Genomic DNA, 27,128 nt, shown 5'->3' on the forward strand with positions numbered 1-27,128 from the left:
ATGGTAAATGATGTGGATTCTGGGCTAACCAACTGCACAAGAAATCAGACCTAAAAAATAAATGCATCAGGTAGGTTTGAACTGAGACAGATGTTTCTTGGCCCCTTCTGAAAATGGCCAAGAACCATAATCCAGTCATGCGGTGAAAGGGTAGCATATACCCATGAGGCATAATGACCCAAATGCTTCTCCAGGGTGGTCACCCCTTAGGGCCACCTGGAGTAAGAAGTTTGACAACCCAACTGAAATGCCAGGCCTTCCTGTTAAGTGGTGCCTAGATATAGCTTCTTATGGCATATGTTCGGCACTAGGGTTGGTGATGCTGCTCAGAATGCAGCAGCATCAGGATTAACACCTGCCCAGCTACCAAACACAGGCATCACTGCCCCAGGGGCGCTCTACCCATTGGCTTTTCCTGGAAATGCACAGCCCGTACTTGGCTTTGTTTATCCATCAGAAGAAACCCAATCCCCTTCTGAGGTGAAGGCTAAATTTGTTTTTGCTTTCACCCCTTCCACTCAGAATGTGCTCAAGCTACATAGAGCTGTCAGCTTACTCAGCAGTGCTTTCAGGGGCTGGGGCTGTGAGTCTGGCTTATTAGCCCATATTAATCCAATCCAAGTTGTTTTCATCAAATGCTGAAGATTACAGGGGTGGGAACTGGGGGCCTGTGTCCCTCAGGAACTGTCCAGTGATTAAAGTAAATCTGCTATTACACAGCTTGGCTCCCGGCAGTGCAGCAAGTTAATTTCATGGAACATGACCACTGAGGCTGGTGTGCCAGGCCCCTAGAGGAGGGGTGGAGGGGTAATTTTTATCTAACCCCACTTTGTGTTCTCATGGCATTTTCCCAGCTACACAAGATTCCAGGATGTCTTCCTGTCTTGTGGCTGATTCTTATTATTCTTAATGCTGGGTTCCCTCCAAAGCAGCCTGAGAAGCTGGACAAGCCTGGCAGAGTGGAAGCTAGCATAGCACATACATCTTGTCACCATGAAGGAAGAAGACCCATGATGATTCCCTCCTCTTACCCCAGACCCCTCAAACTCTTCTCATTCACAGCCTTTGCCCACTCCAACCCCCAATGAGCATGTAGCTGGACTCGGAGGGTACATTACCAAGGCATGTCTAGCCGTGTATGCCCTACTTTGTCACGTTTTGGCTTTGAAGGTAGTCCTGGGTTTCCTCCATCCCATCCCATGACAACAGTATGTCATATATACTCTCCATCTAGGAAAAGATATCCATCATATTCCCAAATCCTATCAAAAGCAATGCTTTAGCAAAGGAAGAGAACTAAACTCTAAAGAGGGTACTTCATATTACCTGTCTGAACAAATTGTGGTATATGAATATAAAGAAATATTATTGAACTGTAGGAAATTATAAAAGATACAGAGTGAAGTGAGCAAAGCCAAGAGAACAATTTATGTAACAATAATAATGTAAACAAAACAACTTTGAAAGACTCGGACTTAACAACTCTTATTTAAAGACAATGACCCACCATATCTTTGGAAGACTTATGATGAAACATGTTAACCACTTCCTAATAAAGAGGTTTTTGACCTTGGCCACTGTGTGGATTTGTTTTGACTATGCTTGTTACAAGGTTTTATGCTTTGGTTTTTTTCTCTGGGTTTTTAATTGAGGGATAGAGGGTTAGCAATAGTGACCCCAAAACACAGGGCCATTGAAAACACGAAAAAGAAGTTCAGAAAGAAGCACAAACTGGCGAGACAGTTTTGAAAGTAATGTACATATGTTTTTTAAGTTGCTGTTTTTAAAGCAAATGGTTTGAAATGGAGATTTACCATTTCATACACAGACTTTTTATGTTTTGCTGTGTTTATGGAAATGCCCTTTTTTAGTGTTTAAATTCATAATAAAATTAAAAAGAGATACTTTGGTTCCTAAAAAAAAAAATTCCCACCTCTGCCTATTGAATAGAATTGGTCCTATTTTTTTTAATTTTTTAAATTTATTTTTAGTTTTCAACATTTCGTTTCCATAGGCTTTCGAGTTTTCAATTTTCTCCCCCTCCCTTCCTCCCTCCTCAGGACGTCATGCAATCTGATATAGGCTCTACATATACATTCCTATTAAACATATTTTCACATAAGTCATATTGTAAAGAAGAATTTGAATCAATAGGAGGAACCACAAGAAAGAAGAAACAAAACAAAACAGAAGGGAAAAAAGAACAAATAGTATGCTTCGATCTGCAGTCAGACTCCATAGTTCCTTCTCTAGATGTGGATAGCATTTTCTGTCATGAGACCTTTGGAGATGTCTTAGATCCTTGCATTGCTGAGAAGGGCTAAGTCTGTCAAAGCTAGTCATTGCACAATGTGGCTTTTATTGTGTACAGTGTTCTCCTGGTTCTGCTCGCTTCACTCAGCATCAGAGCATACAAGTTTTCCCAGGTTTTTCTGAAGTCTGCTTGCTCATCATTTCTTGTAGCACAGTAGTATTCCGTCACATTCACATACCACAACTTGTTCAGCCATTCCCCAGTTGATGGGCATCCCCTCAATTTCCACTTCTTTGCCACCACAAAAAGAGCTGCTATAAATATTTTTGTACACGTGGGTCCTTTTCCCATTTTTATGATCTCTTTGCCCTAAAAGACCACTTGGTCTTTAATTTTTGAAAGAAAGCCCTAGAGTAGGAGCTCAGGGCTCTTGGCTTTATTAATAGGATTCACCAATCTCATTGACATTTGGAATTTAACTTGGGCCTGACTGACCCATTCCTGTCCTCAGAGTTCTGGCGTATGAGTACAGTAGCAGTGGGCAGATTTCTAATGTCTTATTATACCCTGGCATCTGTGAAGACAGGAGTCTGAGTGACAGTAACCTCTGTTGATTGTCTTACTCTGGGCTCCCAAGTGCTGACAGTAGGCCAATCCTGCTTTCACCATCCTACCTCTCTTTCCATGCCCTGAAGGATGTCCTTCTGCTGAGTCAGTTCATCCGGCCCAATGGGGGAATGCTGCCCCGGAGAATCACAGGTCTATGCTTGGAAGAACATCAGAAAGTGGAGGAGTGTGTGAAGATGGCTCACCGGTCAGGTAGTTTGCACCCCTTCCCCCAACTCAGAAGGTGAGCCCCCTACTCAAAAATATTGGAGACATAAGATATCCCAGCTGTTTCCACAGTACTCCCTGTGTTTAGCTGGGATGAAAACAGTTTTTATTGTTCAGTCATTTTCAGTTATGTCTGATTCTTTGTAACCCCTTTTGGGGTTTTCTTGGCAACTTCTCCCATTCATTTGACAGATGAGGAAACTAAGGCAAACAGGGTGAAGTGACTTGCCCAGAGTCTTAGAGCTAGTGAGTGAGGCCAGATTTAAACTCAGGATAAGTCTTCCTGACTCCCAAGCCTGGCACTCTGTGTACTATGGCACCACCAGCTGCCCATGAAAGCAGTTACTCCATGATAAAAGAGGAGTGTTACAGCTTGACCTTATCTCAGGAATTGCTGAAGGAGCTGTACAGTAGCTTCCCTGACACGTGCTTCCTTTCCTCTAGGTCTGCTACCGAATCATAGGCCTAAGCTTCCTGAAGGATGTGTTCCCAAGAAAAAACCCCAACTCAATCGGTGAGTGAACTGGCTACTAGTCATGATGGATGGCTACAGCTAAGGACCTCCAGGATAGTCGTGACTCCCCTTCTAACATCCATTTAGTTAGTCCATGGCCCCTCAGCCTTCACTGTGTAGCCATTGATGGCTCTGTGGATTAGAAAGCATTTACTTAAAAGAGGCCCACAGCCAAGGGAAGCTGAGGGTACATATGTCTCTGATAGCAGCATAGTTATCACCCCACATCCTGGGACACAGAGTTCTGTTGATTCCTGTTTCCTTCCTTTCCCTTACCCCACTCAGCTGCAGTTTATATTGATCACAGTCCATTTGGCCTAGAGTATGGGTAAGAGAAAGACCCTTGGGATTCCTCCTCTGTCTTTCCATAAGGGAACTTAGGGAAGAGTAAGAGTTAGAGCTGAAAAGTACATCTTGTCACCTATCCTTACTTAGTGGGCATTAGGAGGTGTTAATCCCCTGTTTATGACATCACACTCTGTTGCCATGGAGATGCCAGAGTAGTTTTCTGAACTTTTAATATCCTTGCTCTCTCCCAGCTCTGGGGTTACCAAAGGGCAGAAACAGACGTAGGAAATGGTAGACAGTCCTCAAGATTTTTTGTGGTCCTGGTGTGACTCTAGATGTGACCATAGAAGGGCAGAGCTGTGTAGGGACTGGCTACTTGAGTGGGAGGTTAAGCTCTGGAACGTGACCCACTCCTTGCCCTTATACCAGCTCTGCTGAAATGCAGCTGGTTTCCAAAATGGGCGGAACTCCCTTTCTAACATCTATAGAATTGTACTCTTGAGTTCTCTTTTCGCCACCCATCCCTGGGATGTTTCTGTGTTTTTTTCTGATTACCTCCAACCCAGTTGTGTGTCCTCCTTCCCCTCATCTCCACCCCTGCTCTCATGCTGCTGTTGGCAGGTCATTCAGTGAAGGAGCATGTGTGTCGGGCTCAGCTGAGGGTTTTCACAAAGCAAGACTCCTGCCTTCTTAGCTTCCTTCCTCTCCTCTCTCACTCCCTGGGAGTGTCTAAGGAAATGCAGAGTCTGGGTAACTGAAGCAGCAGGGAAACCAGTACATTTCTGCTATTGTAGAGGGAAGGGGGGAGGGGGGGACTAGTGGACCATGGGACTTGTTTGGGATGCATCACATTGCTTCTGGAGTTGAAGATGCTTTAATTTTCTTAGCATGAAACTGCTTTGCCATAGCTTTGGCACCAGGCCCACTTCCACCTGTGCTTCCCACGTTGGTAGCTTAAGTCATCCAGCAGCAGCCTGGAGGAGACATAGGACACGTGTCAACCTCTTCCTGCCTTCTGCCCTACCCATATCTGCTATGTGTGGCATTTGGGGATGGATCTCACCTCCTTCAGGCTTTGTAAAAGACAACAGTCAGTCCAGGGACACAATTCATCTTGCTCTCAGGCCTTTGAAGAAAGGCAAGGATCCCTCCCCTTAAATCCATTGTTCTTTAATGTGACACAGTATTGATGATGTAGAGACTATAGGATTGCTAAAAGGGGCGCAGAGGAAACTGAAACTTCCCTTACAAGGAAGGGCCTTGAGTCATATGTAGAGCCTTAAGACCAGCTAGAAGGGCAGCTAGGTGGCGCAGTGGATAGAGCACTGACCCTGGAGTCAGGAGGACCTGAGTTCAAATTCGGCCTCAGACACATGGTACTTACTAGCTGTGTGACCCTGGGCAAGTCACTTAACCCCAGTTGCCTCACTTTAAAAAAAAAAAAATCAGCTGGACTCAAGGACCAAAGGACATCCCATAATGATGCCTGAGCTTTACCATTTCCTATTCTCCATAACTACTTTGCTACAAGAGAAGTGGGAAGGTACTGATCTGAGACAAGAACTTGGATTGTTCCTGGAGTTTGGCTGTTCCCAGAGAGCTTATTGGAGCCCCTCCAGCCATTTTCCTTGCCAGCTGGCTACTCTCTGTGGCACTTACACTAGGCCCAAGGCTAGCTGGAACTTCACTCTCAGGTCAGATCCTTCTAGGGCAAAGGGAGAGAGAATAGCTTTGGGCCAGAAGCACCAGAGAAACTGCTTAGCTTCATGATTTGCTTGGGTACCTCAATCTGTTTTTCCCAGTAAGCAGTTACTTCCCATAGTGGACAGCAGTAAACATTCCATTTTCTCCCTGATCCAATCTCTTACTTTCTCCTGTGTGTACAGTCTAAACAGGAATATAATCAAGGGAGTTGTTAATGTGTGGAATAGCCAAGATGAAGTACTCTTCATCCTCAGGGGTCTACCTCCATGTCCAGCCCTTCTGCTGGCTTCTTGGTTCCCCTTGGGATTAGTCCTTGGGGCCATCTCAGTGCCTATACCCTGTTCTTCCATTTTGGAAGTGGCTCCCCCTTTTCCCCTCTTTGTAGGGCACAAAGAAGGGCAGCATCCTCATCTTCAAGGACAGAGGTCAGTGGAGCACAGTTGAAATATATCAGTTAAGGGGCTTAAGAGCACAGCTGGGTGAGGCAAGCATGTTGAGTGGGGGCCAGGGTTTTCCAGGCATGGCTGGGGCCCTTTCTGGGGAGGTTAGCCTTTGCCATTGCTGAACCTCTGGAGCAGGCTGTGGCCCAAGTTTCATTCTGGACAAAGCAAGCCTCAGCCCCACTATTGTGAGCCTCTTTTCCTGGAACCAACAGTTCTGGCCCTCTTCTCCACAAAAGAGGCCAAGGACCATGCCTAGAGTTACTCTCTTCATAAGAGTTGTAGGAACTCACCCAGCCAGTCTGCACCCATAACTCCCACCCTTTGGCTCTTATTCCTCCTCAGGGAGGGGGCTCGGAGGTTACGCACAGGCTATGGCTGCTCAAGGGAGCTGCCCCTGGAGCTGGAGCAACTGTCTGAGCCAAATGAGTAAGAGTGAAGGCCTTTTTTGCCCAAGCACTTATATCAGCCTCTCCTTTCTCTGTGGTCAGGGCCAAAAAGAATGACTTAGGATCTGAGTAGCCGCTTCCTCCCTCCTCTACACATACACAAACACTGACAACTCATAAAGATCAAGGAAGTGTGTGGCCCTGTGCTGCCTGCTGACCCTAGCTCCAGCCACACACACTTAGCAGCTACAGCAGTTAGAAGCCCCATTTGTTTACAGCATGCTTAGCTGCTTACTTCCTGGAAGTACAGAACTGCTCCCTCCCTCCCCTTCAAATAAGTGAAGCTGTGGTGGGGCAGTTCACTTTGGTTGACCAGAGTAATGGTGGGAAAGCTAGAACCCCTATTCTCCATAGTCCAGGTTGGTCAGAATTAAGATCCAGGTAGACTTTTTATCCACTGAAGTACTCAAAATTAATAAATTCCCACAGGTCTTCATCATACTATTTTGTCTACCTCTCTCTACAGGTACCTGACTCGTTGGGCTCCCCGATCTGTCAAGCCCATCTTAAAGAAAGGTCCAAAATGGAACAAAGTTCGAATGGCTGTGGGCTCCCCCCTGCTTAAGGATAATGTCAACTACACAGGCAGACCCCTAGTGATATACCATTGAAGGGAGGGAGTGGTTTCTAAGATGTTGGCCAAAGCCCCCAACCCCTGCTGATGGGAGCTGTCTCCCATCATTCCAACAAGAAAGGACTAGAAGGTAAATCCAGCCTAGAACTGCTGCAGACTCAAATGTTTTCAAAACTGGTTATTCTTAACCAAAATGTGGACAAAGGGAAAGGCAGTAATAATGTCCTTCTGATTCCAATGGAACTGCTCATGGAGCTGTGGGGAGGCCATTGGCAACTGCCATAAGATAAATCATGATCAGCTCTGACTGAACCCCTGGATTGGGTGATATAAGTATTACCCAAGAAATGTCATAAAACAAGACATATTTGCTAAATCACTTGGTGTATGGTTATTTCTTGGGAAACTAGAGGTTACTGGACCCCCAGCACCAAGTTCTGCAGCTTGGAGACTTGGGAAATAATGGGATTGATATCCTGCAATTGACAGTACATGGATTCCAAGAGGATGTAGTTTGATGTGTCCCCAACCTCTTTGTCTTGGAACCCTGATTGCCTATGAGTTCTGAGTAGGTTGAAGGAAGCAGAGACTAGAGACCTCTGTTCTGAGTACAAATGTCTTGGCTGTAAAGCTTAAGTAATTTACTCAAAGACAGGACTCCAGGTAAGCTTTTCCATCCTCTGGGCATAATCTCCTGCACCTCTGCCCATTTGCCCTTTGGCATCCCTTCCCAGGGGCATATTGGCAGGTGTCACCTACATCCCTCCTCCCTTCTGTTCTGTCACCAGAGTGACCACCTCAAAGACTAGAAGCACAGGAGGGGAGTAGGCAAGTACACTGTAAACACATAATAAATTCATGTGAGTTCATGAAAATATTATTCAAGTTTCTCTGCATATAAAGTAGTACCCAGGCTGAGGCACACCCCAGTCATAGCATGAAGGGCAAGTCTATGTTCTTCTCACCAGTGCCCACATAAATATAACCATGATTCTTGGTCCGGGGAGCATGGTAGAATGTCAGGCCTGGCCAGAGCAGGCTTCGAAGCACAACCAGTGCATTGCCTCTCTCCATCTGGATACTCCAGGACCCTGGGGAAGAGACAGACAGATGAGGAGTTGAAACCAGGGGCCTCTGAGGAGGCTTGCTCATGCTCAGCCAGCTGCTAGAGAAGGTTCCAGAACTGTTGGGGGATTTTGTCCTGGTTCATGTGGTTTCATTGGTAGGAATAAAGACGATTCAATTATCCAGAGGCCGATTGTTCAGATGTTTTACATCTCCTGAGTGCCTTTTGCCCATTTCATTGCTCATTAAAACCTCTCTACCAAAGTGAGGGCAAAGGAAATGAAAAGAGGTGAAACTCCAACCAGTCCATATTGCTAATGTCAGCAACTGTAGTTTAAGGTTAAGGAGAAGAGACTTAAAAAGGTCAATAAAATGGAGGTTTGAAGATTTGTAGTATTTTGGTACTCCTAACCAAGACTTATCCAAACTGACATGAATGCACTTTTCTTAAGTGTACTTGGCCCCCACTTTGCTGCTTCAATCTTTCTTTTCTTGGGGGGGGTCTCTCTCTCTCTCTCTCTCTCTCTCTCTCTCTCTCTCTCTCTCTCTCTCTTTCTCTCTTTCTCTCTCTCTCTCCCCCTCCCTCCCTCCCTCCCTCTCTCCCTGCCTCCCTCTCCCCCCCCCACCCAATAGAGTGGTCTCCTCTACCTTTGCATCCTCACCCTCACTCAGATACTCCCTACCACCCCACATAAGTTTCCCTACCAACCCCCTACAGCCTTAAGTACTCTGGTGGTGTGGATAGACCACCAGTTCTCGGAATGTTGGCCATGTAAGTATAAAATCACCACCCTTTTTTTTGCAACCTAGCCAGCCAACAATCAGGATATCAGCTCTAGCTGGAGGGGACTGAGACCTAAGGCTAATTGAAGTGTGGGGGTAGGGATTTAAGAACAAGCCAAAATCTTTATCCTTCACAGGCCTTATCCTGATTCCTTGTGCTCCCCCAAAACAGGAGTACCCCAGCCTGAGGCTGAGTTCTGCAGCCACGATGATGACTTGGCGGGAAGAGCCTGTCCCAGCTCCAGAATTGAGGGAGGGAGCTGCTGTGTGGGAGGAAAGAGCCTGGGAAAATCTCCTCTGGATGGAGATCTGGAGCTTCCTATTCCCCCTGCGCACTGTGGCCTCTCCCCCCTTTTCCCCAGCCCAGCCACAGCTCTGCTCACTCTGCCAAAAAGGCAAACACTTTGAAGGTTTTGGTGCTGGACCAGCTAGCCCTGCAATGAGGTCTACTCTTGCAGCCTTCATCAGCTGCCAGCTCAGCCAGGCTGCCTGGCTCCAGCTGCCCCAACTTCCCACGGGCTTTCTTCGGCCATGGCCTGCCCTGGCCATACCACACCCAGAAACCCTGTACATGGCTCAGCATGATCCCCCCACCCCTAAGGGGCCACCCTGCCTTTGGACCCAACCAACCGACCGCTAGTAACCCCTAGCCCTGCCCGGGGTGGAGCCACACTGCCCTAGGCCAGAGCTTGAGCTTCCAGAGGAGGGAGGTGGGCAGTCATAGTCAACACTGTTAAGGGGGAAGGAGATAAGACCAGGGAGTCCTTTCTCTTCCTTCCCCATCCCACCCCCTTCACTAAAATGCCACTATTTCTATGTCAGGATATAGTCTTTAGAGAATCCCTCCAAAGTAGCCATATGCCTCATCAGCCTTCTCCAGCCCCTCCTCACACTGCCAGAGGTAAATAAGTGGTTACAAAAAGGATGCAGTATCCAGTCTGTAAGTATTCCCCTAACTGGGTTGTCCCATTAGGGTTGTGTTATCACCAACTCCTATCCTTATCATGATTAATGTTCTGTATCTGCAAACCTTTCCTAGGTTTGTACCTGCTCCTATCCTGCCTAGTCGTGAAGAGTGGAGAGTAAACTTCTTCAAATGACTTTACCTAAGTTCCAAATTGAGATGGGGAAGAATAAGGTTGAACAACTCACTCCAGGCTAGAGAAGAGCTTACCATGCCCAAAGGATATTTTTCACCTTCCCCCTTAGCGAACAGTCTCAGAAGTATCATCTGGACCCAATTTCAGTGAAAATGCTCAACACAGGTCCCCCTAGCCAATGGGCCACTAAACTGGAATGAGTTTTGGGAATTAAGTTGTCTGCATCCTCATGTTACCCCATTCATTGATAGGAATTAACAATAGCCTCTGCCAGGCTCTATTCTAAACAGGTCAGGTCCTTGTCCATGTCACTCCCTCACTGAGTGAATTCATTTGGTGTCCTGTTACCTGTAGGGTGAAGTACAGACTTCTTGGTTGGGCATTTAAAGCTCTTCACAACCTGGCTGCAACCTGTCTTGCCAGCCTTGTATGTTCCTCCCTTCCTCAAAGCTAGCTTCCAGCCAAATTGGCCTTGTTCTTCACACAGGACATTCTAGCTCCTATCCCTGTGTATCTGCATGGGCTGTTCCCCACGTGCCTGGAATGCATTCCCTCCTATTCTCCACCTTCTAGAATTCCTCATTTACTTCAAAGCTCAGGTGAAGCGTCACATACGTGAGACCTTTCCCTACAGCCTCTCCCTGCCAAAAAAAATTAGCTTGTAATTCTGTATGCATTTTATGTTTGTGCAAGTCTTCCCCCTCTGAAATGTAAGCCCCCTGAGGGCAGGTACTATTGTATTTTTGTCTTTTTATCCCTAGTACCTGGCATGTAGTAGGTGCTTAATATTAAATGTAGATTAGTTGTAGGGCAGGGATGCTAGACAAGAAAGAGGTTGTTAGCCCATGACTCCATCAAAAGAGGTTCCAGGTCAGGAAGCAAGAAAGGGCAGGGATGCCAGAGCCACTTCCTTGAGAAAAAGGAATAATCCACAACAGACAGGGAAGCTTTGGCTGGGCATTCCAGCATACGAATGGCAAGCCAAGTCTTTGCTGCCTACCTCCCTCCCTTGCATTCCTGTCACACTCTTCCCGAAGTCCTCGCTCAGCTGGTCGCCTGGGAAACGGTGGTTCTCAACGTGCCAAGAGTCACGTAGTGTCTACCTGGGGAGCTGGGGACTAGTCTGTCACCGTCACCCATTTTTCTAGCTTCAAACTGAAAACAGGCTTTGCTGTCCCCCAGCCATAGCCCTTCTTGTTCTGCTACCCTGATGTTCTGATCTCTCTCCTCCGAACAGGGATCAGAAAGGTTCAGCTAAGCTTGAGCTCAGCTGATCTGCCCTGGTGCATATAATTACTCTTTCATTTCCTTATGTCTTTCCATCCAGATTCCCTGGTAGCACTAGGCCCTTGCCTGTTCTCTCGAGTATCCTCTGGGTAGCCACCACAGTCCAGAGTATCCATCTGCAGACAGGGAGAGGGGAAGACTGGGGACTAGGGACATGGGGAGATAATGGGAATGAAGATAGCAGAAGTGGGGCCTGGCCTAAAACTTAACAAACTTCCTTCTCAGGTTTTCTGTCCCCAGCTGGCAGATGAGAGTCAAAAGAACCACCCACTTCATACCTGTGCGATCTCTTATGAGAAAGAAGGAGTTTATCATCCCAGCTTAATATATTACTGGCTAGGGGCTCTACAAATTCCTCTAGGAGGAACCAAATAGGCCCCACAGAGCTTAAGCTAAACTTTAGAAGAATAACATTTAACTGTTCCTCCCAAGGGAGTTTCAGTGCTACAAAGACCTAGGGTCTTCCCGAAAGATCCCAGCAACTGCTTCTTCCCTTTGGGCCTAGTCCACTCCCTGGTGACTCTCCTGAAAGACAGGAACTAAAAGGCAGATTGGGAGCAAACTATCATTGATAAGGAGTTTACCCAGGAGGGGTTGGTGCAGTGCACATCAACCCCCCCTGCCTAAAACCTCCATGAAAGGGACCTAGATATACAGACAGCTCTAAAACAAGGATTTTCACATTTTCCTCCACCCCCAAGTCCCACCTAACAGTAAGTGCTGTCGTCTCATTTCTGATTGTTGGTCCCCCTGGCTACTTGGAAAAGCCATCTTTCCAACGCTATAAAAAAAACCCTTTTTTAAAAAGCTGGCTCCATGCTGACCCCTGCTGCCTAAACTGAGCATTGTAGCTCTGATTTAGCCAAGGTAGAAGTCAAGCCTCTCTCCACTGCTATTTCTGGGTGAGTCTCACCCATCCCAGCTCTGGGAGTGAGAGCAGAGAAGAGGATGGTTTTCTATCCTCAGTGGCCAGCAGCAATAGCCACTTCTTTCCCCTGCGCTTTATTGCCTGGATAATGAAACCCTGTGTCTGCATGCTGCTTTTATATGTTATAACACTTTTACAGTCATTCTCTCATTTGATCCTTTGTACAACAGCCTTGTGGGTGATGGGCCCTAAGTATTAAGTGTCCCCATTTTGTGAGGGCTGAAGAAACAGACTGAGATAAGTGACAAGACTAAAATCCCTAGTGTTTTCTGCCTGTCACACCACAAAGTACCTGATAAATTGGAGAGATGCTCGGAGCTTGACAGTAGCAGGAGACAGCTTCCTCCCAGGATCCTTGGGGTGACCCCTGCCTCCCCCCTTCTCTCCAGAGGGGGGAACATAGAACTAAAGCTCCCTAGACCCTGGCCAGAAAACATCACTCTGGGTGTGGTCTAGGGGTTGTCAATTACATAACAACCCCAAGGAGAGAATCTGAGGGAACTGATTCAAATATGAGAACAAGAGCCATTCCACAATAGATAGATGACCAAAGGATATAAACAGGAAGTTCTTAAAGAAAAGCAAGCTATCAAAAGTCATTAAAATGCTCCAAATCACTAATAATAAGGGTACACGTTTAAACAACCCTAAGGTTTCACCTCACACCCACTGAATTGGAAGACATGACAAAAATGGAAAATGACAACTGCTGAAGAGGATGTGAGGACAGGCACATTGATGCATTTTTGATGGAGCTGTGAAGTGGTCCAACCAATCTGGACTGATAACCAAAAAGTTAGTAGGCCAAACAAACCCTTTGACCCAGCAATACTACGATTAGGCATATAACCCCAAAGAGATAAAAGCAAAAAAGCATGTACATGTACAAAAGTATTCAAGGAGCAATTTAGAGAGACCTGGGAAGAAATCAAATGGATAGACCAAGAGTACATTTTATAGAACATCATAAAGAAAAGCAACTTTGAAAGACTTGAAAACTATGACCAGTCAGGACTCTAGAGGACCAATGATGACACATGTTTCCCACCTCCAAGCAGAGCAGCCCTGGAGTAGAGAGGCAGAATGAGACATGACCAGTTTGTAGATTTGTTTTGCTTAATTATAACAGCTAGCTAGCATTTATATAGCACTTTAAGGATCACATAGCATGGTACATATTATCTCATCTGAGCCTCACAACAACCTTGTGAGGTAAGTCCTATTATCCCCATTTTACAGATAGGGAAACTGAGGCTATAGGTCATACAGCTAGTAAATGCATAAGGAAGAATTTGAACTTAGGTTTTCTTGACTCTAAGCCCAGTATTCTCCACAATCCCACCGAGCAGCCTTGCTGGGCCTATTTGTTACAAAGGAAGGTTCTTTTTATTTGGGGTTTGGGAAAAAATGAAGGGAACAAGAAAAGTGAGGATAGTGATACCTAAAAAGAAAAGATCAATAAAGCATTTAAAAGAATGTGCAGGAAAGAATAGAAGGAGATACAGAGGGAGACAAAGACAAGCAAGGAAACTGAAATGAATATGTTGGATTTATCATATACACTTTTAAAAATGAAAACTAGCTAGATATGGTGGAGATAGGCGTTTTCAAATGAACTCTTACTGTTTTGCAATATGAAAATGTTCATGTTTGTTGATGTTTTCAAAGTTCAGATTAACCAAAAAAAATTGTTTTTTCAAGAGGGACAATTGAAGTGACATCTGGTCCTTCCACTTCACCTCGATCTCTGCATACCAGTCAATAGTTAGGAATGTCTCTGGGCCAGTCCTATAGATCATACATGGACAGTGCCGACCAGAGAAAGTTGGGGCTGGCAGAATCCTACTCAAATGTCTCCACCATGAAGCCTTTCCTGATTCCTCTATTGGTAACTTTTCTTCATATGATACTTTGTTTTCCAATTTTATAATGCTGAGGGACCCGTGGGTGAAGTAGGAACTAGAGTGACAGCTTCAGAGCAGGAAAGACCAAGGTTAAGTCTCTTTTCTGACACATACTGGCTATGGAATTCTGGGCATATCAGTTAATGTCAATGCCCTAAGGAAATTCTATGATTGTTAAGTTGCAGAACAATTGCAAATCTGCATTTGTAGGTAGAGTTTTCTCCCTGGGAGTAAACTACCCAAATGAAATCACAGGTGCTGACAAAAAAAAAAACAAACAAACATTATCACAGAACATTAGGTATTGCAGTAAATGCTATATGTGGTCTATCCCTGGTACTTAACTGTGAGCCCCATGACCAAAGGAGAAATGTTTTCTCTAAACTTTGGTCATCCATCCCCCACCCCAGAGCTTCATATAATGCTCTGCACACAGTAAGAACTTTTTAAAAGATTTGTTTATTTCATCAAATATTTTCCAATGTCATGTAAAAAAAAAATGTAACAATTTTTTTTAAATTTTGAGTTCCAAATTCTCTCCCTCCCTCCCACCCCCCTCCTTGAGAAGGCAAGCAATTCTGTATCAGTTAGACAACACAGAAGGAACTTAATTTCTGTGAGATGCTGAAGCTGAACCAACTTCTAGGATTTGCCAAGAAGAATCCTTATCCCTGAACCAAAGAAGACACTTTTCAAAAAGTGTCTTCAAGAAGAGCATTTCAACCTCCTACATTCTGAGTGAATGGAGAGCAGTCACTATTAAACAGTGCAGTTTCTTCCTAGACAGAAAACAGATGGTCAGTCCCATCTCTGGCCAGCAGCCTTAGATCCTCACCCAGGGCTGAGATTCAAGGGTTTCTGGGGCCTATACTTTGATATCTCTGTTTCTAGCTTAGTGGTCCCATTGAGTATCCCTGCCCACCAGGGACAGCTCCAACCCCTAGCTCAGTTCCAGTCATAACACATTTTCACCAGCAGATAAGGCAGGGTCTGGGAGCCAAGTTCAGGGGGGCCATCTGCTGCTCCAGTCCTCCCCTCTGTGGGAAAAAGCTAGAACAGGCCTTCTAGTAGTTCCTTGGAGGCAGCACTAAAAGGACCTGGCCCAGAGGCCTAAGAGTTGTCCAGATAGCAACCTGTAGTAGGACTATGAATACTTCTTCCCTGAATTCCCTCCTTAAAGGCATTCTGAGCCCTCATTTTCCAATGGCCATTCATTCTGGGCAAACAAATGTTAAAAGCTGGGTGAGGAAAAGGATTTATAACTAGAATGGACCTTGGGATCACTGAGTCCAATTCCCTCATTTTACAAATGAGGAAACTGAGGCCTAGAGAAATTAAATGACTGTCCAATGTCACATGGATAACAGAACTAGGATTTAAATTCAGGTCTTCTGAATCTAAACCCAGGACTCTTTACTATAAAATAAGGGGGAAAAAAAATAAGAAGGAAAACATTCTAACCAGCACTAACTGGGCCCAAGAAACCAGGTCAATGGGACAGAATGTTCAAGGGCTCAAGACCTTGCTTCCTTCAGCTGCTGGCAAAAGCTTTCCCTTCCCTCCCCTCTTCTTGACCTTAAAGACAGCTTCCCCTAAATGAAGATGGGGAAATCTGTTCCCTGAGGAACCATACTAACACCACCCTTCCCAGGCTTCCTCCCAAAAGTCAGCTAACACATAGCTTGAGAGAAATTATTAAGTCCTAGATCTCCTCTGAAAGGCTTTGCTCTGGCCTATACTCACAGGTGTCTAATCAAGAGACTGAAATTAGAATGTACTCTTCCTTGCAGAAAGTTTCTGCTGGGATGCTAGATTGCTTGATCCAGCAGAGGTCCAGGCAGGACAAGGCAAGGGGATTAGAGGCAGGGGAGAGATAGGACAGGAGTCATGAAAACTCAGTTTCATATATGTGTCCCAGGATCCCTGTGGCCAGACTGACTTTCTTAGTACGTGAGAAGGGACTGCTATAGACAAAAGAAAAGGGAAAGAATGTTTCCCCTTCCACCTCAAATCAGAAGATATTCTCTCTAGAGCAGAGAAGCCAGGGTTGGAAATCCAAGATTGGAGTCTAAACTCCCACACAGAAGCTACATAAGAAGAGTTGCCTTGATGCTGTTTCTCTCTCAAGAATCTTGAGAAGATGCATAGAGTCCAAGAGGCCTGGAGATGGCAGGAAAGGCCCAATTCATTCTCTGTCAGGGGTGGGGAGAGGAACAGATAAGAATCTGAATAAAAGAAGGGAATGACAAGATGGATCATTCCCAAACTACGGAGACTTAAGAGGCACTCACTCCCCAACCCCTAGACCCCTAAAGCTAGATTCCACCATCCCCACATTCCTGGCTCCCATTATCAGAAGGAATCTGTTGCCCATCTCTTGGCCCCTGCCCTAGCTGGGAACCTAGAGGTCCAGCAAAAATAAAGGGCCTTCAGAGTGGTCTCCTTGTAGGTGTGAAATAGTCCTATAAACTTTTCCTTATCTCCCTAAGAAGCAGCAGACCCCATTCTATGAGTGAGAAGGATCAGAATCCTGCTCAGGGTGGACACAAACCCCCTTCCTGGGCTCAGCCAGGGCAACCATTCTTGGTCTGAAACCACTCTTCTCTTCTGCTCTGGGACCTTTGCCTCAGTTGCTGGACGTGGCCTGCTCACTCCCCAACCTCCCTGACTCAGCAGAACAATGCAGAAACATACCCAGAGTGCCAGCCATTATATAGGTGACTTGCAGTTCTCTGTATACACTCTCCCTTTGTGGCCCTCCCATATCACAACTAAAAGGATGACTTTTCCTGAGATTCAGCTCCGCTTGCTAGATATCTATCCTGTGGATGTTCAAGTATCACATCAAATTCAACGTGTCTAAAACTGAATTGATCATCTTTTCCTTACAATCAGCTCCCCCTGCTTTCCCTTGCCCCACCCCTGGACTTGTTTATTTCTGTCATTCTCCCAGGCTGAACATCCTGGAGCCATCTCGACTTTTCCCTCTTGCTCACCATCCTGACAGTCACCTAACTTTGACAATTCTTTTGCAATGTCTACAGCCACTATTTCTGTCTAGAACTACTTAGATTCTTAAGGTAACCTCCCAAATGATCTCCCCATCCCCTCAGTCTCTCCCAATTCTAATCCATCCTATACACTCCTGACATTAATCTTCCTAAAAATATCATTTTGTATATATCTATAAGGAGGGGAGGAGGGAGACTGACCAGAGATGGCCCAGTTCTGGAAGTATGTGCGTGAGGTGAATGCTTCTGGAAGTTCATGATCACGTGGAATGGAGGGACCCGGCTTTCCACTTCAGTTGCAAGTATTTTCTGTTTCCAGTCCCTTGCTATGTGACATTTGGTTGGCTGTTGAACAAGCACTGGGTGTACATAAAAAAGGCCAAATCATTCTCTGCCCCTGGCTGTGGTGCAGCCAGGAAGACAAAATGTTATAAGCCTCTGGGTGGGGAAAGAGGCCTTAGGCCTTTATCTCCCCATCTGGCTACTGCCACGTGGCCTGTGAATTTGCCATTGCTTTTGTCCCTGTCCTGCATATTCTTTCCTCCTCTTTAGTGAAGGAGTTTCAGAGATGGAACAGACTTAGACTAAGACCTTGTGAGTTTTGAAAGGTCAGTAGAGCCACTAGGGGTCCAGGCATTGGAGGACATCCCAGAGTTTGCCAGTAGCGGGGCGTGATGTTCCTGAACAACTCTGAGGAGAGACCTGCTTGGCCCAGCCCAGGGTGGAATCAGTGAAGGGATGTCGTGTTCTGCAAGCAAGTGACTACACCCATTGACTAAGCCATGTGGAGAAGCGAACTTAGTAGGACGAATGCTTTGTAGCATTTAAGTTTGGGCCTACTCCCTCATGGAACCAAGGGTGGTAGAGGGAAGAGTATGCCTGATGATTCAGGGGGTGCTTTTGCATTTTGCTTCCTGCTACTATCTTTTCAGTAAATATCACTTTGTAAAAGCTAATTTATAGGAATTGGTTAATTAATATTGAAGAGGAAGCAAGTGGTCACATTGATAGTAAGGCATCATCAATCAATGATATTGATGATATTGAGGAGGTATTAACTGGCCCTGTCAATTTATATTGGAGAGACTGCACTGAACTGGGGGATCAAGCCAAGAACACTAGAAAGATACCCCCAACTATTCACAAGAACCCCCCAGAAAAATGAGGAAGTGTAGCTAGCTGTTCTTTGGGCATCCTACTTACCACAACTGGGAATAAGATAAGGACCCCCAATATTCATGTGGCTATATGTCATCCCCTATTCAAAAATCAGGATAAAGTCCAACTCTTCAATTTATCCAAAACCCAGCTCAGATCTTAATGACTCCATGAAACCGCTCTTCATCACTCTAACCCTCAGTAATCACTCCCTGCCTACTCTAAATACTTACAGACTTATTTGCGTGCCAAATCATTCAGCAACTAATGTGTTATACTCTACATTGTTCTTTATCTTTCTATATGTCTATGTCCTGTTTCATGATTTCATGCCACTCATTAATGCAAAGGGAGATCTTTTAGCACCAATATTCTCCCAATGATATTGCATGACTGTAAGTAATAAAGTCCCATAACATAAAAAGAATCATAATCATAAATGACTTGGAGGACAATGAAAAGATGTGTAGTGGGTATAAGCCAGCTGTATCATATTATCACTGATAACTCATACAGCAACAATGGCATAGAAGACATCACTAAAGATATGGAAGACCAAAAGAAGTGAGGGCATGGGGGAGGGGAGGTTGGTTAACAGAGACAGAATGAGGAGTGGACAGCCTGGGAATTGGACTGACAACCCTCAGAAAGACCTGTAGAGCCTGGGAGAAATGCTCTATAGAGAATTTATCACACAGAATGGGAGAGTGGTCATGCATGGAGCTTGATTTGCAACAAGTATTCCTGAGAGAATTATAAATCCATTGTAATACATATGTAGATGTTCAAATGTGTACATATGTATACATGCATGTATATGTGTGCTTTGGAAGCTGAGTTGAAACGTTTGCCACCTCTCTTATCCCAATCATCTTCCTATCACTCCTCCCATCATTTAGCTAAAACAACACACAGGCCACTGGAAACCAGCACCCTCAAATTTCCATAAATATCTGATACATCTCTAGAAGAGATTGGAAATATGGTCCTTACTCAGTTAGCCGTTAGATAGGTTCCCTTTTTTTCAGTGCTTTGTCTGATTTCCTATAGCCTGATCTCATGTTCTTTCATGTGGCTCTCAGAAGAATATCGTCTACCATAAGTCTTCCTCCTCTCTCCACTGGGAATGTCAGAGGCTGAGAGGGAGATTAAGCCTCTGCTACCCTCTCCAAAAATAGCTAGGTCTTTTGCAGGCCTAACAAGTCAGGCCCTACAAGCCAGGAGATCTTTGAAACTGTAAAGAGGACAAGTATAAGGACTATATCTAGGAAATGTATGACCACTAATAGTTAGCACTTATATGACTTTAAGGTTTGTAAACAAAGAATTTTGTGAGGTAATACTATTATAATTTCCATTTTGTAGATGAGAAAACTGAGGCTGAGAGAGAAGTTAAGTAATTTGTCCAGGGTCACACAGCTAGTAAGTATCTGAGGCAGTATTTGAACTCCAGTCTGGACTCCAAGTTCAGCATTGTACCCACCATACCACCTAGTGGCCTCTAGAAAAGGAATTAGTTCAATCACGTAGAAAATGATGGTTGTTTTTGTTTTTGTTTTTTTAAGTCCTGTCCAATTCTTTGTGACCCCATTTTGAGGTTTTCTTAACAAAACTACTAGAGTGGTTTGCCATTTCCTTCTCCAGCTCATTTTGCAGATAAGAGGCAAACTGGGAAAAGTGACTTGCCTAGGGTCACATAAGCTAATAAGTGTCTGAAGCTGGATTTGAACTCAAGAAGATGAGTTTTCCTGACTCCAGGCCTGGTGCTCTGCTCCCTGCACCTAGCTCCCAGCCCAAGTATTATAATGGTATCCATGAAATATTAAGACACCTAGAGGAAGGCCTCCAGTACGTTGCATAGATCTTCTATGGAGAATTTACAAATCTACAAGGGCAAGAATCTTACAGGACTAGAAGCAAGAATGAGTGGCAATCTGCATCAGTGAAGGGAAATGCCCACATCAATGATATTGATTCATTGAAGAATAGTAGTAAAACTAGTATTTACATAACAAGTAGTAAACATATGGACCTCATTGCCTTTGGAGGGTATTCAGATCCAAAAACCAAGATTTTATTAAAAATTATTTAATAATTGCATGATGGGATATTAAAAAGAAGTTAGGGATATTTAAGCACCTACTAAGATCTGAGGATGTTATGGCAGAAAACCACACACACACACACACACACACACACACACAACACACACACACGCCATCAGTTCCTCCATCAGAAACAAGACCTTGCACCAGAGGGTCCACTATTTTCACTCATGGTGACTACACACTAATTTAGTACCTTTAGGGATATCATGTTCCAGGGAATCCATAAAGTCCAAGGAAGGGTCCAAATCAGCTTTCTCCAGCAGACTCTTGTTCTTCAATTCCACAGGCTCCACAAAATGAAAGTAGGAACTGAGTTTCTTGGAATCTGCCAGAGTCAATCCTGAGAGGAGGCAAATGGGGGATTATCAGTCAGGTTAAAAGCCCCTGACTCCCCCTTTCTTCCAAGCAGTACTAGGATTTACAGGAATATGAGGCAGGATTGTGGAAAGGCATCAGCCAAGCCCCAGGAGGAAGGAGTGAGTCAAGTCTCTCGTCCCCATAACCATCTCCATTCCCTAGTGTTCTGACATAAGGAGTGACCAGAGCATTCTGAGGATAGGGAATGGGGCTATAACTAAGTCTTCCATGCCTATCTTGTACCGAAGAGAAGGACTGAAGAAAGACAAAGTTGGAGTCAAGGCCATGGACACTAGGTCAGGTGAGGAAAAGACTCAGGAGCCAGGACAACAGTATGCTGCAAACTGTCCTAGCAACAAAAGGTTGTGGGTCAGCTAGTTAGTTGTACAAAACTTCATAAAGCCCTACCACTAGGCAATGTCCAGGGGATCAGTCACTGATCTTTACCTAGGGAAATGGGCAAGGAATTACAGGTTATTCCCAGGAATATACCATAGTGTGCCCTTGAGACTTCACATACATCTCCTCCTTGTGCCTTCCCTCCAAGTAAAAGAAGTGGAGGTCTCTTTGGAAGAGGACGGGGGGTACTTACCTTCAAAGGTCCTATTGACATGGACAGGTCCAAAGGGGGTCTTGAAGAGGGCTCCACGTGGGATGATTGCCACTGCCTTGTCAATTTGGTCAATGACTGACACCAGGCGAGATTCCTCCTTGATCTGGATCTAAAGAAATGCATTAAGAGTACTAGGCTGTGTCCCTGGGCTCCCTGCTTCTGCCTCCCCCTAGTCCTAGAATAGGATGTCAGCTGATCAGAGATAGAGAGATTAGAAACCAGATACACACAGTCTGAGGGCACAAAGCCATCCTTCATGGGATGAGGACCTAGGGAACAAAATCAGACTCTGTGGGCCCCCTTCTCACCTCTCATAATATTAGTATATAGATGAAAGCTTATTAAAATGAACATCAAGCCTTGATCAGCATACCCAAGAGTGTGAATATTAAGAACAGCAACAGAAGCATGATAGGGAAAAGGCAGCAGGCCAAGGGCAGACAATATTAGGCAGTCTGCCTGGTTGGTGTGGAAGAAAGGAGGCCACGATATTGTTGTCAGGCAGCCCCGCCTGTCCTGCTGATGCTGTCTGCGTGATGATGGTCAAAGGGCATGTCTGTGTAGATTCAATCTTCAGGCTTCCAAACTGTCTGTTTTTACATCTGCTAGCACCGAGTCTTCAAATGTATTCAATATCACCCTCCTTTGACCCCTACAACCCTCACTTCAGAGTGCTGGCTGTCTCCTCCCTGTAGTAGGTCCCAATTCAATTCAACAAATACTTATGAATTGCTATTATGGGCTAGGTTGGGGGTGGGGATAAAAAGGCAAAAAACAAACAATGCCTCTCCTCGAGGCCCTTAAATTCTAATGGAGAGATAGGACACCAGCTCATTACAAAGTAGGGAGCAGAGGAGAGACTTTGACGGGAAGGTGGCAAGGTGGAGGAGGCACCTGAGCTGAGCCTTAAAGGAGATGAGAGGTCAAAGACATGGAGGTGAAGAGAGGAGGCATTCTTGGCCTGGCGACAGCCTGTGGAAATGCAAAGAAGTAGGAGATGGTATATCAAATAAAGGGACCAACTAGGTGAGTTTGACCAAAGCATGGGGCCAAGGACAACTGTTCCCATTTATCATACCCTAAGGACCTCTGCATCTCACCTGTTCTAAGAACTAACCATTCCCAGTTACATCCCTCCACACCTCCCAAGCCCAGTTCACAACCACCTTTACCTTCTCTCTTCTCAAGCTTCTCAAACCATCTCAGCTGAGGACTTCACCTCATACTTTACAAAGAAAATAAAGACCATGCCCGGTGAGCTCCTCCACCATTAAGAATCCTTAGCTTCCTTCAAGGTCAAGCTGGAGTACAACCTCCTATTTCGTTTGTCTATATCCATATATGTATATGTTTGCTTCTAGTAGGCTGCGCTAGAAAGTTCCTCATACACACAGAGTGTGGTGGTATGGTTGTCCTTCATTCTCGAAGAGGACCAAAACAACATCGCTATATCAGGGTCAAGGTACAGTATGGCCGACTGTGGCAGATCAGACCAATACGAGTTCTGAAACGGGGGAAAGAAAATAACAGAGGCTGTGTGGAGCAGCACTGCCGTGATGTTCCCACATCCAGATGTCTTGACGGAATCTAATGATCCCAGGTAAGAGTTTTCAGCAAATTCTGGGCTGCCCTGTGGGTTGGGAAATCTCCAAGCTGGTTAATGAGATCATACTGAAAGGAGACTAGAGGAATGATTGATAATCCCCAAATTCTCTGAGGGAGAGTTTCCCACAGAAATTAGAAGACTGCATCCACTTGTAAACCAAGACAGAAGGTGATTAGGCTATTTGTTTATTATTTACATTCCTTCCCTCCAAATTAAATGCTTTTGCTACTGGATCAGTGACTTTTACATGGTATGGAAAGCTAGGGCCAGGATTTTTCATAAATGATTATCTCCAAACCATCATATTTAACCAAGAGAAAGCAGCAGAGTTTTCAGAGACTTCAGGGGCCTAGTTGTTAAAATAGCTTAAGTATGTTAGCTGAGTGGAAAAACTATGGAAAACATAGCAGAAGTCGCAGCGTGGATGCTAACCTGCTCTGTGTGTGTGTCTGTGTCTGTGTGTGTGGCTTTCTGCCATAACATCCTCAGATCTTAGTAGGTGTGAAATAGACACACACACACACACACACACACACACACACACACACACACACCATCTGGCCTTTCCTTTATTTCCCACTTACCACCACCTCGTCTTCATACGTCCTGTCTCCTTCAGTCATCCGCTGCATCTCAATGTGCTCATACTCATGCGAAGGGTCCCCCATGAATCGGCCCTTCACCACGGCCGTCTGGGCGGCCATCTCTTCTGTGGCCGGCGGCAGGAGGCTCCATTCCATGCAGTTCAAACTGGCAATGACACCCACACTCAGGAACTTGGGTTCCAAGTACAACCCAAAGACAACACTTTACAAAGTGTTTTTCTCACAACGGTTTTAAGCGCACATGTTATCCCCATCGTTATGAAGCTGACGTTCAGACAAGGGAAGGGAACTACTGAGATAACACAATAAGTGGCAAAACCAGGACTTTTATGTATTTCTAACTTCAAGCCCAGGGCTTATCCCTTTACACCTCATGGGATTTGAGACACCCTCCTTCAAGATCTTCAGAAACTCCCCTCAAACCTTTCCCTTCTTCATCTCCCCTTCTCTCACCTCCTGACTTGAAAAAAAAAATGAAAAAAAACCCTTCCCTCAGCCTGTAAATCAATAAACATTTATTAAGCATCTACTGTGTGCCAAGTACTGTGTTAAGTACTAGGGATACAAAGACAGGCAAAAGACCATTCCTGTCCTCAAGAAGCTCTGGTCTAACAGGAGAGGTAATATGCAGGTATAAACAAGCTGTAGACAGATTTGGAGCTAGTCAGCAGAGAGAACATACTAGAATGAAAGGGGTGTGAAGACCCAGGAGAATAATGTACATAGTAATGGCAATATGGTCAAGATAATCAGCTGTGAAAGACTTGGTGACTCTGATCAATATAATTGTTGTTGAGTCTGACTCATCGAGACGCCATTTGGGGTTTTCTTGATAAAAATAATGGAGTGGTTTGCCATTTCCTTCTCCAGCTCACTTTACAGATGAGGAAACTGAAGCAAACAAAGAGGGCTAAATGACTTGCCCAGGGTCACGTAAGCTAATAAGTGTCTGAGGCTGGATTTGAACTCAGGAAGATGAGTCTTCCTGACTCCCGGCCTGGAGCTCTATCCACTATACCACCTAGCTGCCTTGATGATCAATACAATGATCTTCCATGATTCTGAAGGATTCAAGGTATAAAATGCTATTGACCTCTGGATAGAGAACTGATATACCCAGGACTGAAGCATTTTTAAAATTTATTTTTCTTGCTTCCCCCCACCCTGAATATGGCTAATGCAAAAATGTGTTTTGTGTGACTACACATATATGTGTGTATATGTGAAATATGATACCATATATATGTTGGTATCCTATTTCTTGCCTTCTAATGGGTGGAGAGAGGAAGAGAACATGAAACTGAAAATAAAAATAAAATAAAATATAAACATAAAGAAGGAAGGAAGGAAGGAAAAAGCTAGGGAGGCCAGAAGTTGGATGTGGGGAAAGAGAGAGGGAGAAAGAGTTCCAGACATAACTCCCTTGAAAATGCCTGGAGTCCAGGGATGGAGAGTCTTGTGGAGGAACAGTAATGAAATTAGATCCAAGAGTTCACAGGGAGTGTAAAATATAAAAAGACTGGAAAGGTGGAGAGGGGCCAGGTTATAAAGGGCTTTGAATACCAAACAGATAATTTTATATTTAATCCTGGAGGTGACCAGGTACTGGAATTTACTGAGTAGTGACATGGTTAGATCCTCACTTTAAGAAGCTCCCCACTAGCTCTGAAACCACCTTTTGGCTACACACTTCTCCTACATGTCTATTAGTTTCTTCCATGGGCCATCTATGCCCCAAATTCCTAAATCCTGCTCTCCTGTATAGTGGAGAGCTTCCCTATCACTGGAATTGTTCGAGGGGCATCCAATCATTCTTCAGGAATGTTACAAAGGAGAGTCTTGTGTGGGTGGGATGCTGGACTAGGTGGTTTCTAAGATCCCTTCCAATTCTAAAATTCTATGGTTCTACAACCTACCCCCCCATCCCAACCCCAAACTATCTCCTTTTGCCAGATTCCACCCATATATCACCTGCAAAGCTGTCTCCTGCAATTCCCTAGGTTTTAACGATGTGCCCTATTCCAACTATAGTGTACTTATCTCTTCCCCACGGTCCTCCCTGCCCCTCTCCCTAAGCTCTGACCCGACACTTTGCCCCCTCTCTCTCCAGGTCTGCATCCCCTTCTCTCTAGCCCCCACACTCTCTTAAGCATCCCTCCTTCCCAGACCACCTTATTCTTTCCTCTTTTAGATTTCACCTCCTAAAATGCCACTCCCCCTCTCCATTCACTCCCTGCCCTACCCTTTTTCTGACCAAATCCACTCAAGAAGTTTTCCTTTACTTTCCAAAGTCCCAAGCCCTTCCATGCCACACTCCCAGGGAGCCTCTCTTTCCAAGTCTTTCCTAGGCCCCACCCCTGCCAATCTCACTGCAGTTATGGCTCAGAAGCAACTGGTGGCAGTCTGTTGAAAGCTGAACCTACAGTCAAGAAGACCTGAGTTCAGATCAGCCCTCAGACACTAGCTGTGTGACTAAATGTGTTAAGTCACTTAGATTGTTTGCCTCAGTTTCCCATCTGTAAAATGGGGATAATAATAGTGCCTATCTTGCAGCATTGTTGTGAGGATCAGAGGAGATGATATATGTAAAAAAGGCTTAGGACAGTGCCTGGCATATAGTAGGCACTTAATAATTGCTTTTCATCGGCCTCAGACTCTTGACATTTACTAGCTGTGTGACCCTGGGCAAGTCACTTAACCCCACACCCTCACCAAAAAACCTAAAACAAAAACAAAATAAATAAATAAATAAATGCTTCCTACGCCCTCCTTTGGCCCCGCCCCCTACCCTTCCCTGGCCCCGCCTTCTATGTGCAATTTCATTCCTCTCCTTGACCCGCCCCCAGGCACCCCTCCAGGATCCACCCCCTCTCTGCTTGCCTCTCTTTGGTCCCGCCCCCTGGGGAAACCCCAACTCCTTGGTCTTGCCTTCATCTTTCCCCCACTTCCCAAAGCCACACTCCAAAGAAAACTTCCTTTCTGGCCCCATCTCTATCCTCTCCTGGCCTTTGCCCCACCCCTCTCCAGGCTCCGCCTCCTCCCAGCCTCATTTCAGTCCTTCCCTTGGCCCCGCCCCTAGGGAATCCTTCCTCCCTGGCCCCGCCCCCTACCTGTACAGGCTTTTGCGCTCCCCGAGCTGGTCCTCGCCCAAACCCTGCGCGATGTAGTAGTCAGCGACCAGGCCGAGGATCCGGCCCCAGAACAGCACCCGCTCGTAGCGGTAGTCGCGCTTAACTAGAAGCAGGGAGGTGAGCAGTGAGGCCCGACGGTCGGGGCTTAAACCTTGCCCGCTGCCCGATGCCAGCTCCAAGGAGAGCAGCAGGCTTTCGGAATCCATCGCTGCGACTAACAACCCGCCAGTTAACAGGGGGAAGCTGTCACCATGGAGACCTCGAAGCTCCGCCTCGCGGCACAGGAAGTCCAGGTTTCCCCTGCAATTGGATGCACGCTACCCTCTGTTGCCCCTAGAAACGCGTGGGGCGGGGCGGCGGCAGTTGTCATGGAGACAGTGCTATAGTTCCGGATTCTCCCCCTCTCCCCGACCTT

At 45.5% G+C, this 27,128-nt stretch overlaps 2 protein-coding genes across 4 annotated transcripts in view; one reads left to right on the forward strand and one right to left on the reverse strand.

The window, feature by feature from the left end:
• The window catches only part of MRPS18A (mitochondrial ribosomal protein S18A), a 26,571-nt gene extending 19,135 nt beyond the window's left edge, over positions 1–7,436 (forward strand). Inside the window, exons 4-6 of the mRNA XM_020976880.2 lie at positions 2,950–3,073; positions 3,533–3,602; positions 6,950–7,436. Coding sequence (XP_020832539.1) covers positions 2,950–3,073; positions 3,533–3,602; positions 6,950–7,094 — 339 coding nt within the window. The 3' untranslated portion in view covers positions 7,095–7,436. The remainder of the gene's footprint in view (positions 1–2,949; positions 3,074–3,532; positions 3,603–6,949) is intronic.
• On the reverse strand, positions 4,410–27,038 carry RSPH9 (radial spoke head component 9). Of its 3 annotated transcripts, XM_020976878.2 has the most exons (6): positions 26,693–27,035; positions 23,562–23,727; positions 21,351–21,480; positions 20,595–20,741; positions 8,023–8,148; positions 4,412–4,864 (listed from the first exon to the last, which is right to left on the reverse strand). In XM_020976878.2, exons 1-6 carry the CDS (start codon positions 26,917–26,919, stop codon positions 4,845–4,847), a joined length of 816 nt encoding a protein of 271 aa, XP_020832537.1. In that variant the 5' UTR covers positions 26,920–27,035; the 3' UTR covers positions 4,412–4,844. The 3 variants fall into 3 exon arrangements, with proteins under 3 accessions (XP_020832538.1, XP_020832537.1, XP_020832536.1); XM_020976879.2 differs by lacking the exon at positions 8,023–8,148 and having other exon boundaries at positions 4,410–4,864; positions 26,693–27,038; XM_020976877.2 differs by lacking the exon at positions 4,412–4,864 and having other exon boundaries at positions 7,913–8,148; positions 26,693–27,031.
• Between the last annotated feature and the right edge of the window lie 90 nt (positions 27,039–27,128).

This window comes from Phascolarctos cinereus, unplaced genomic scaffold (genome assembly GCF_003287225.1).
Source record: "Phascolarctos cinereus isolate Bilbo 61053 unplaced genomic scaffold, phaCin_HiC Scaffold_5;HRSCAF=322, whole genome shotgun sequence".
NCBI lineage: Eukaryota > Metazoa > Chordata > Mammalia > Diprotodontia > Phascolarctidae > Phascolarctos > Phascolarctos cinereus.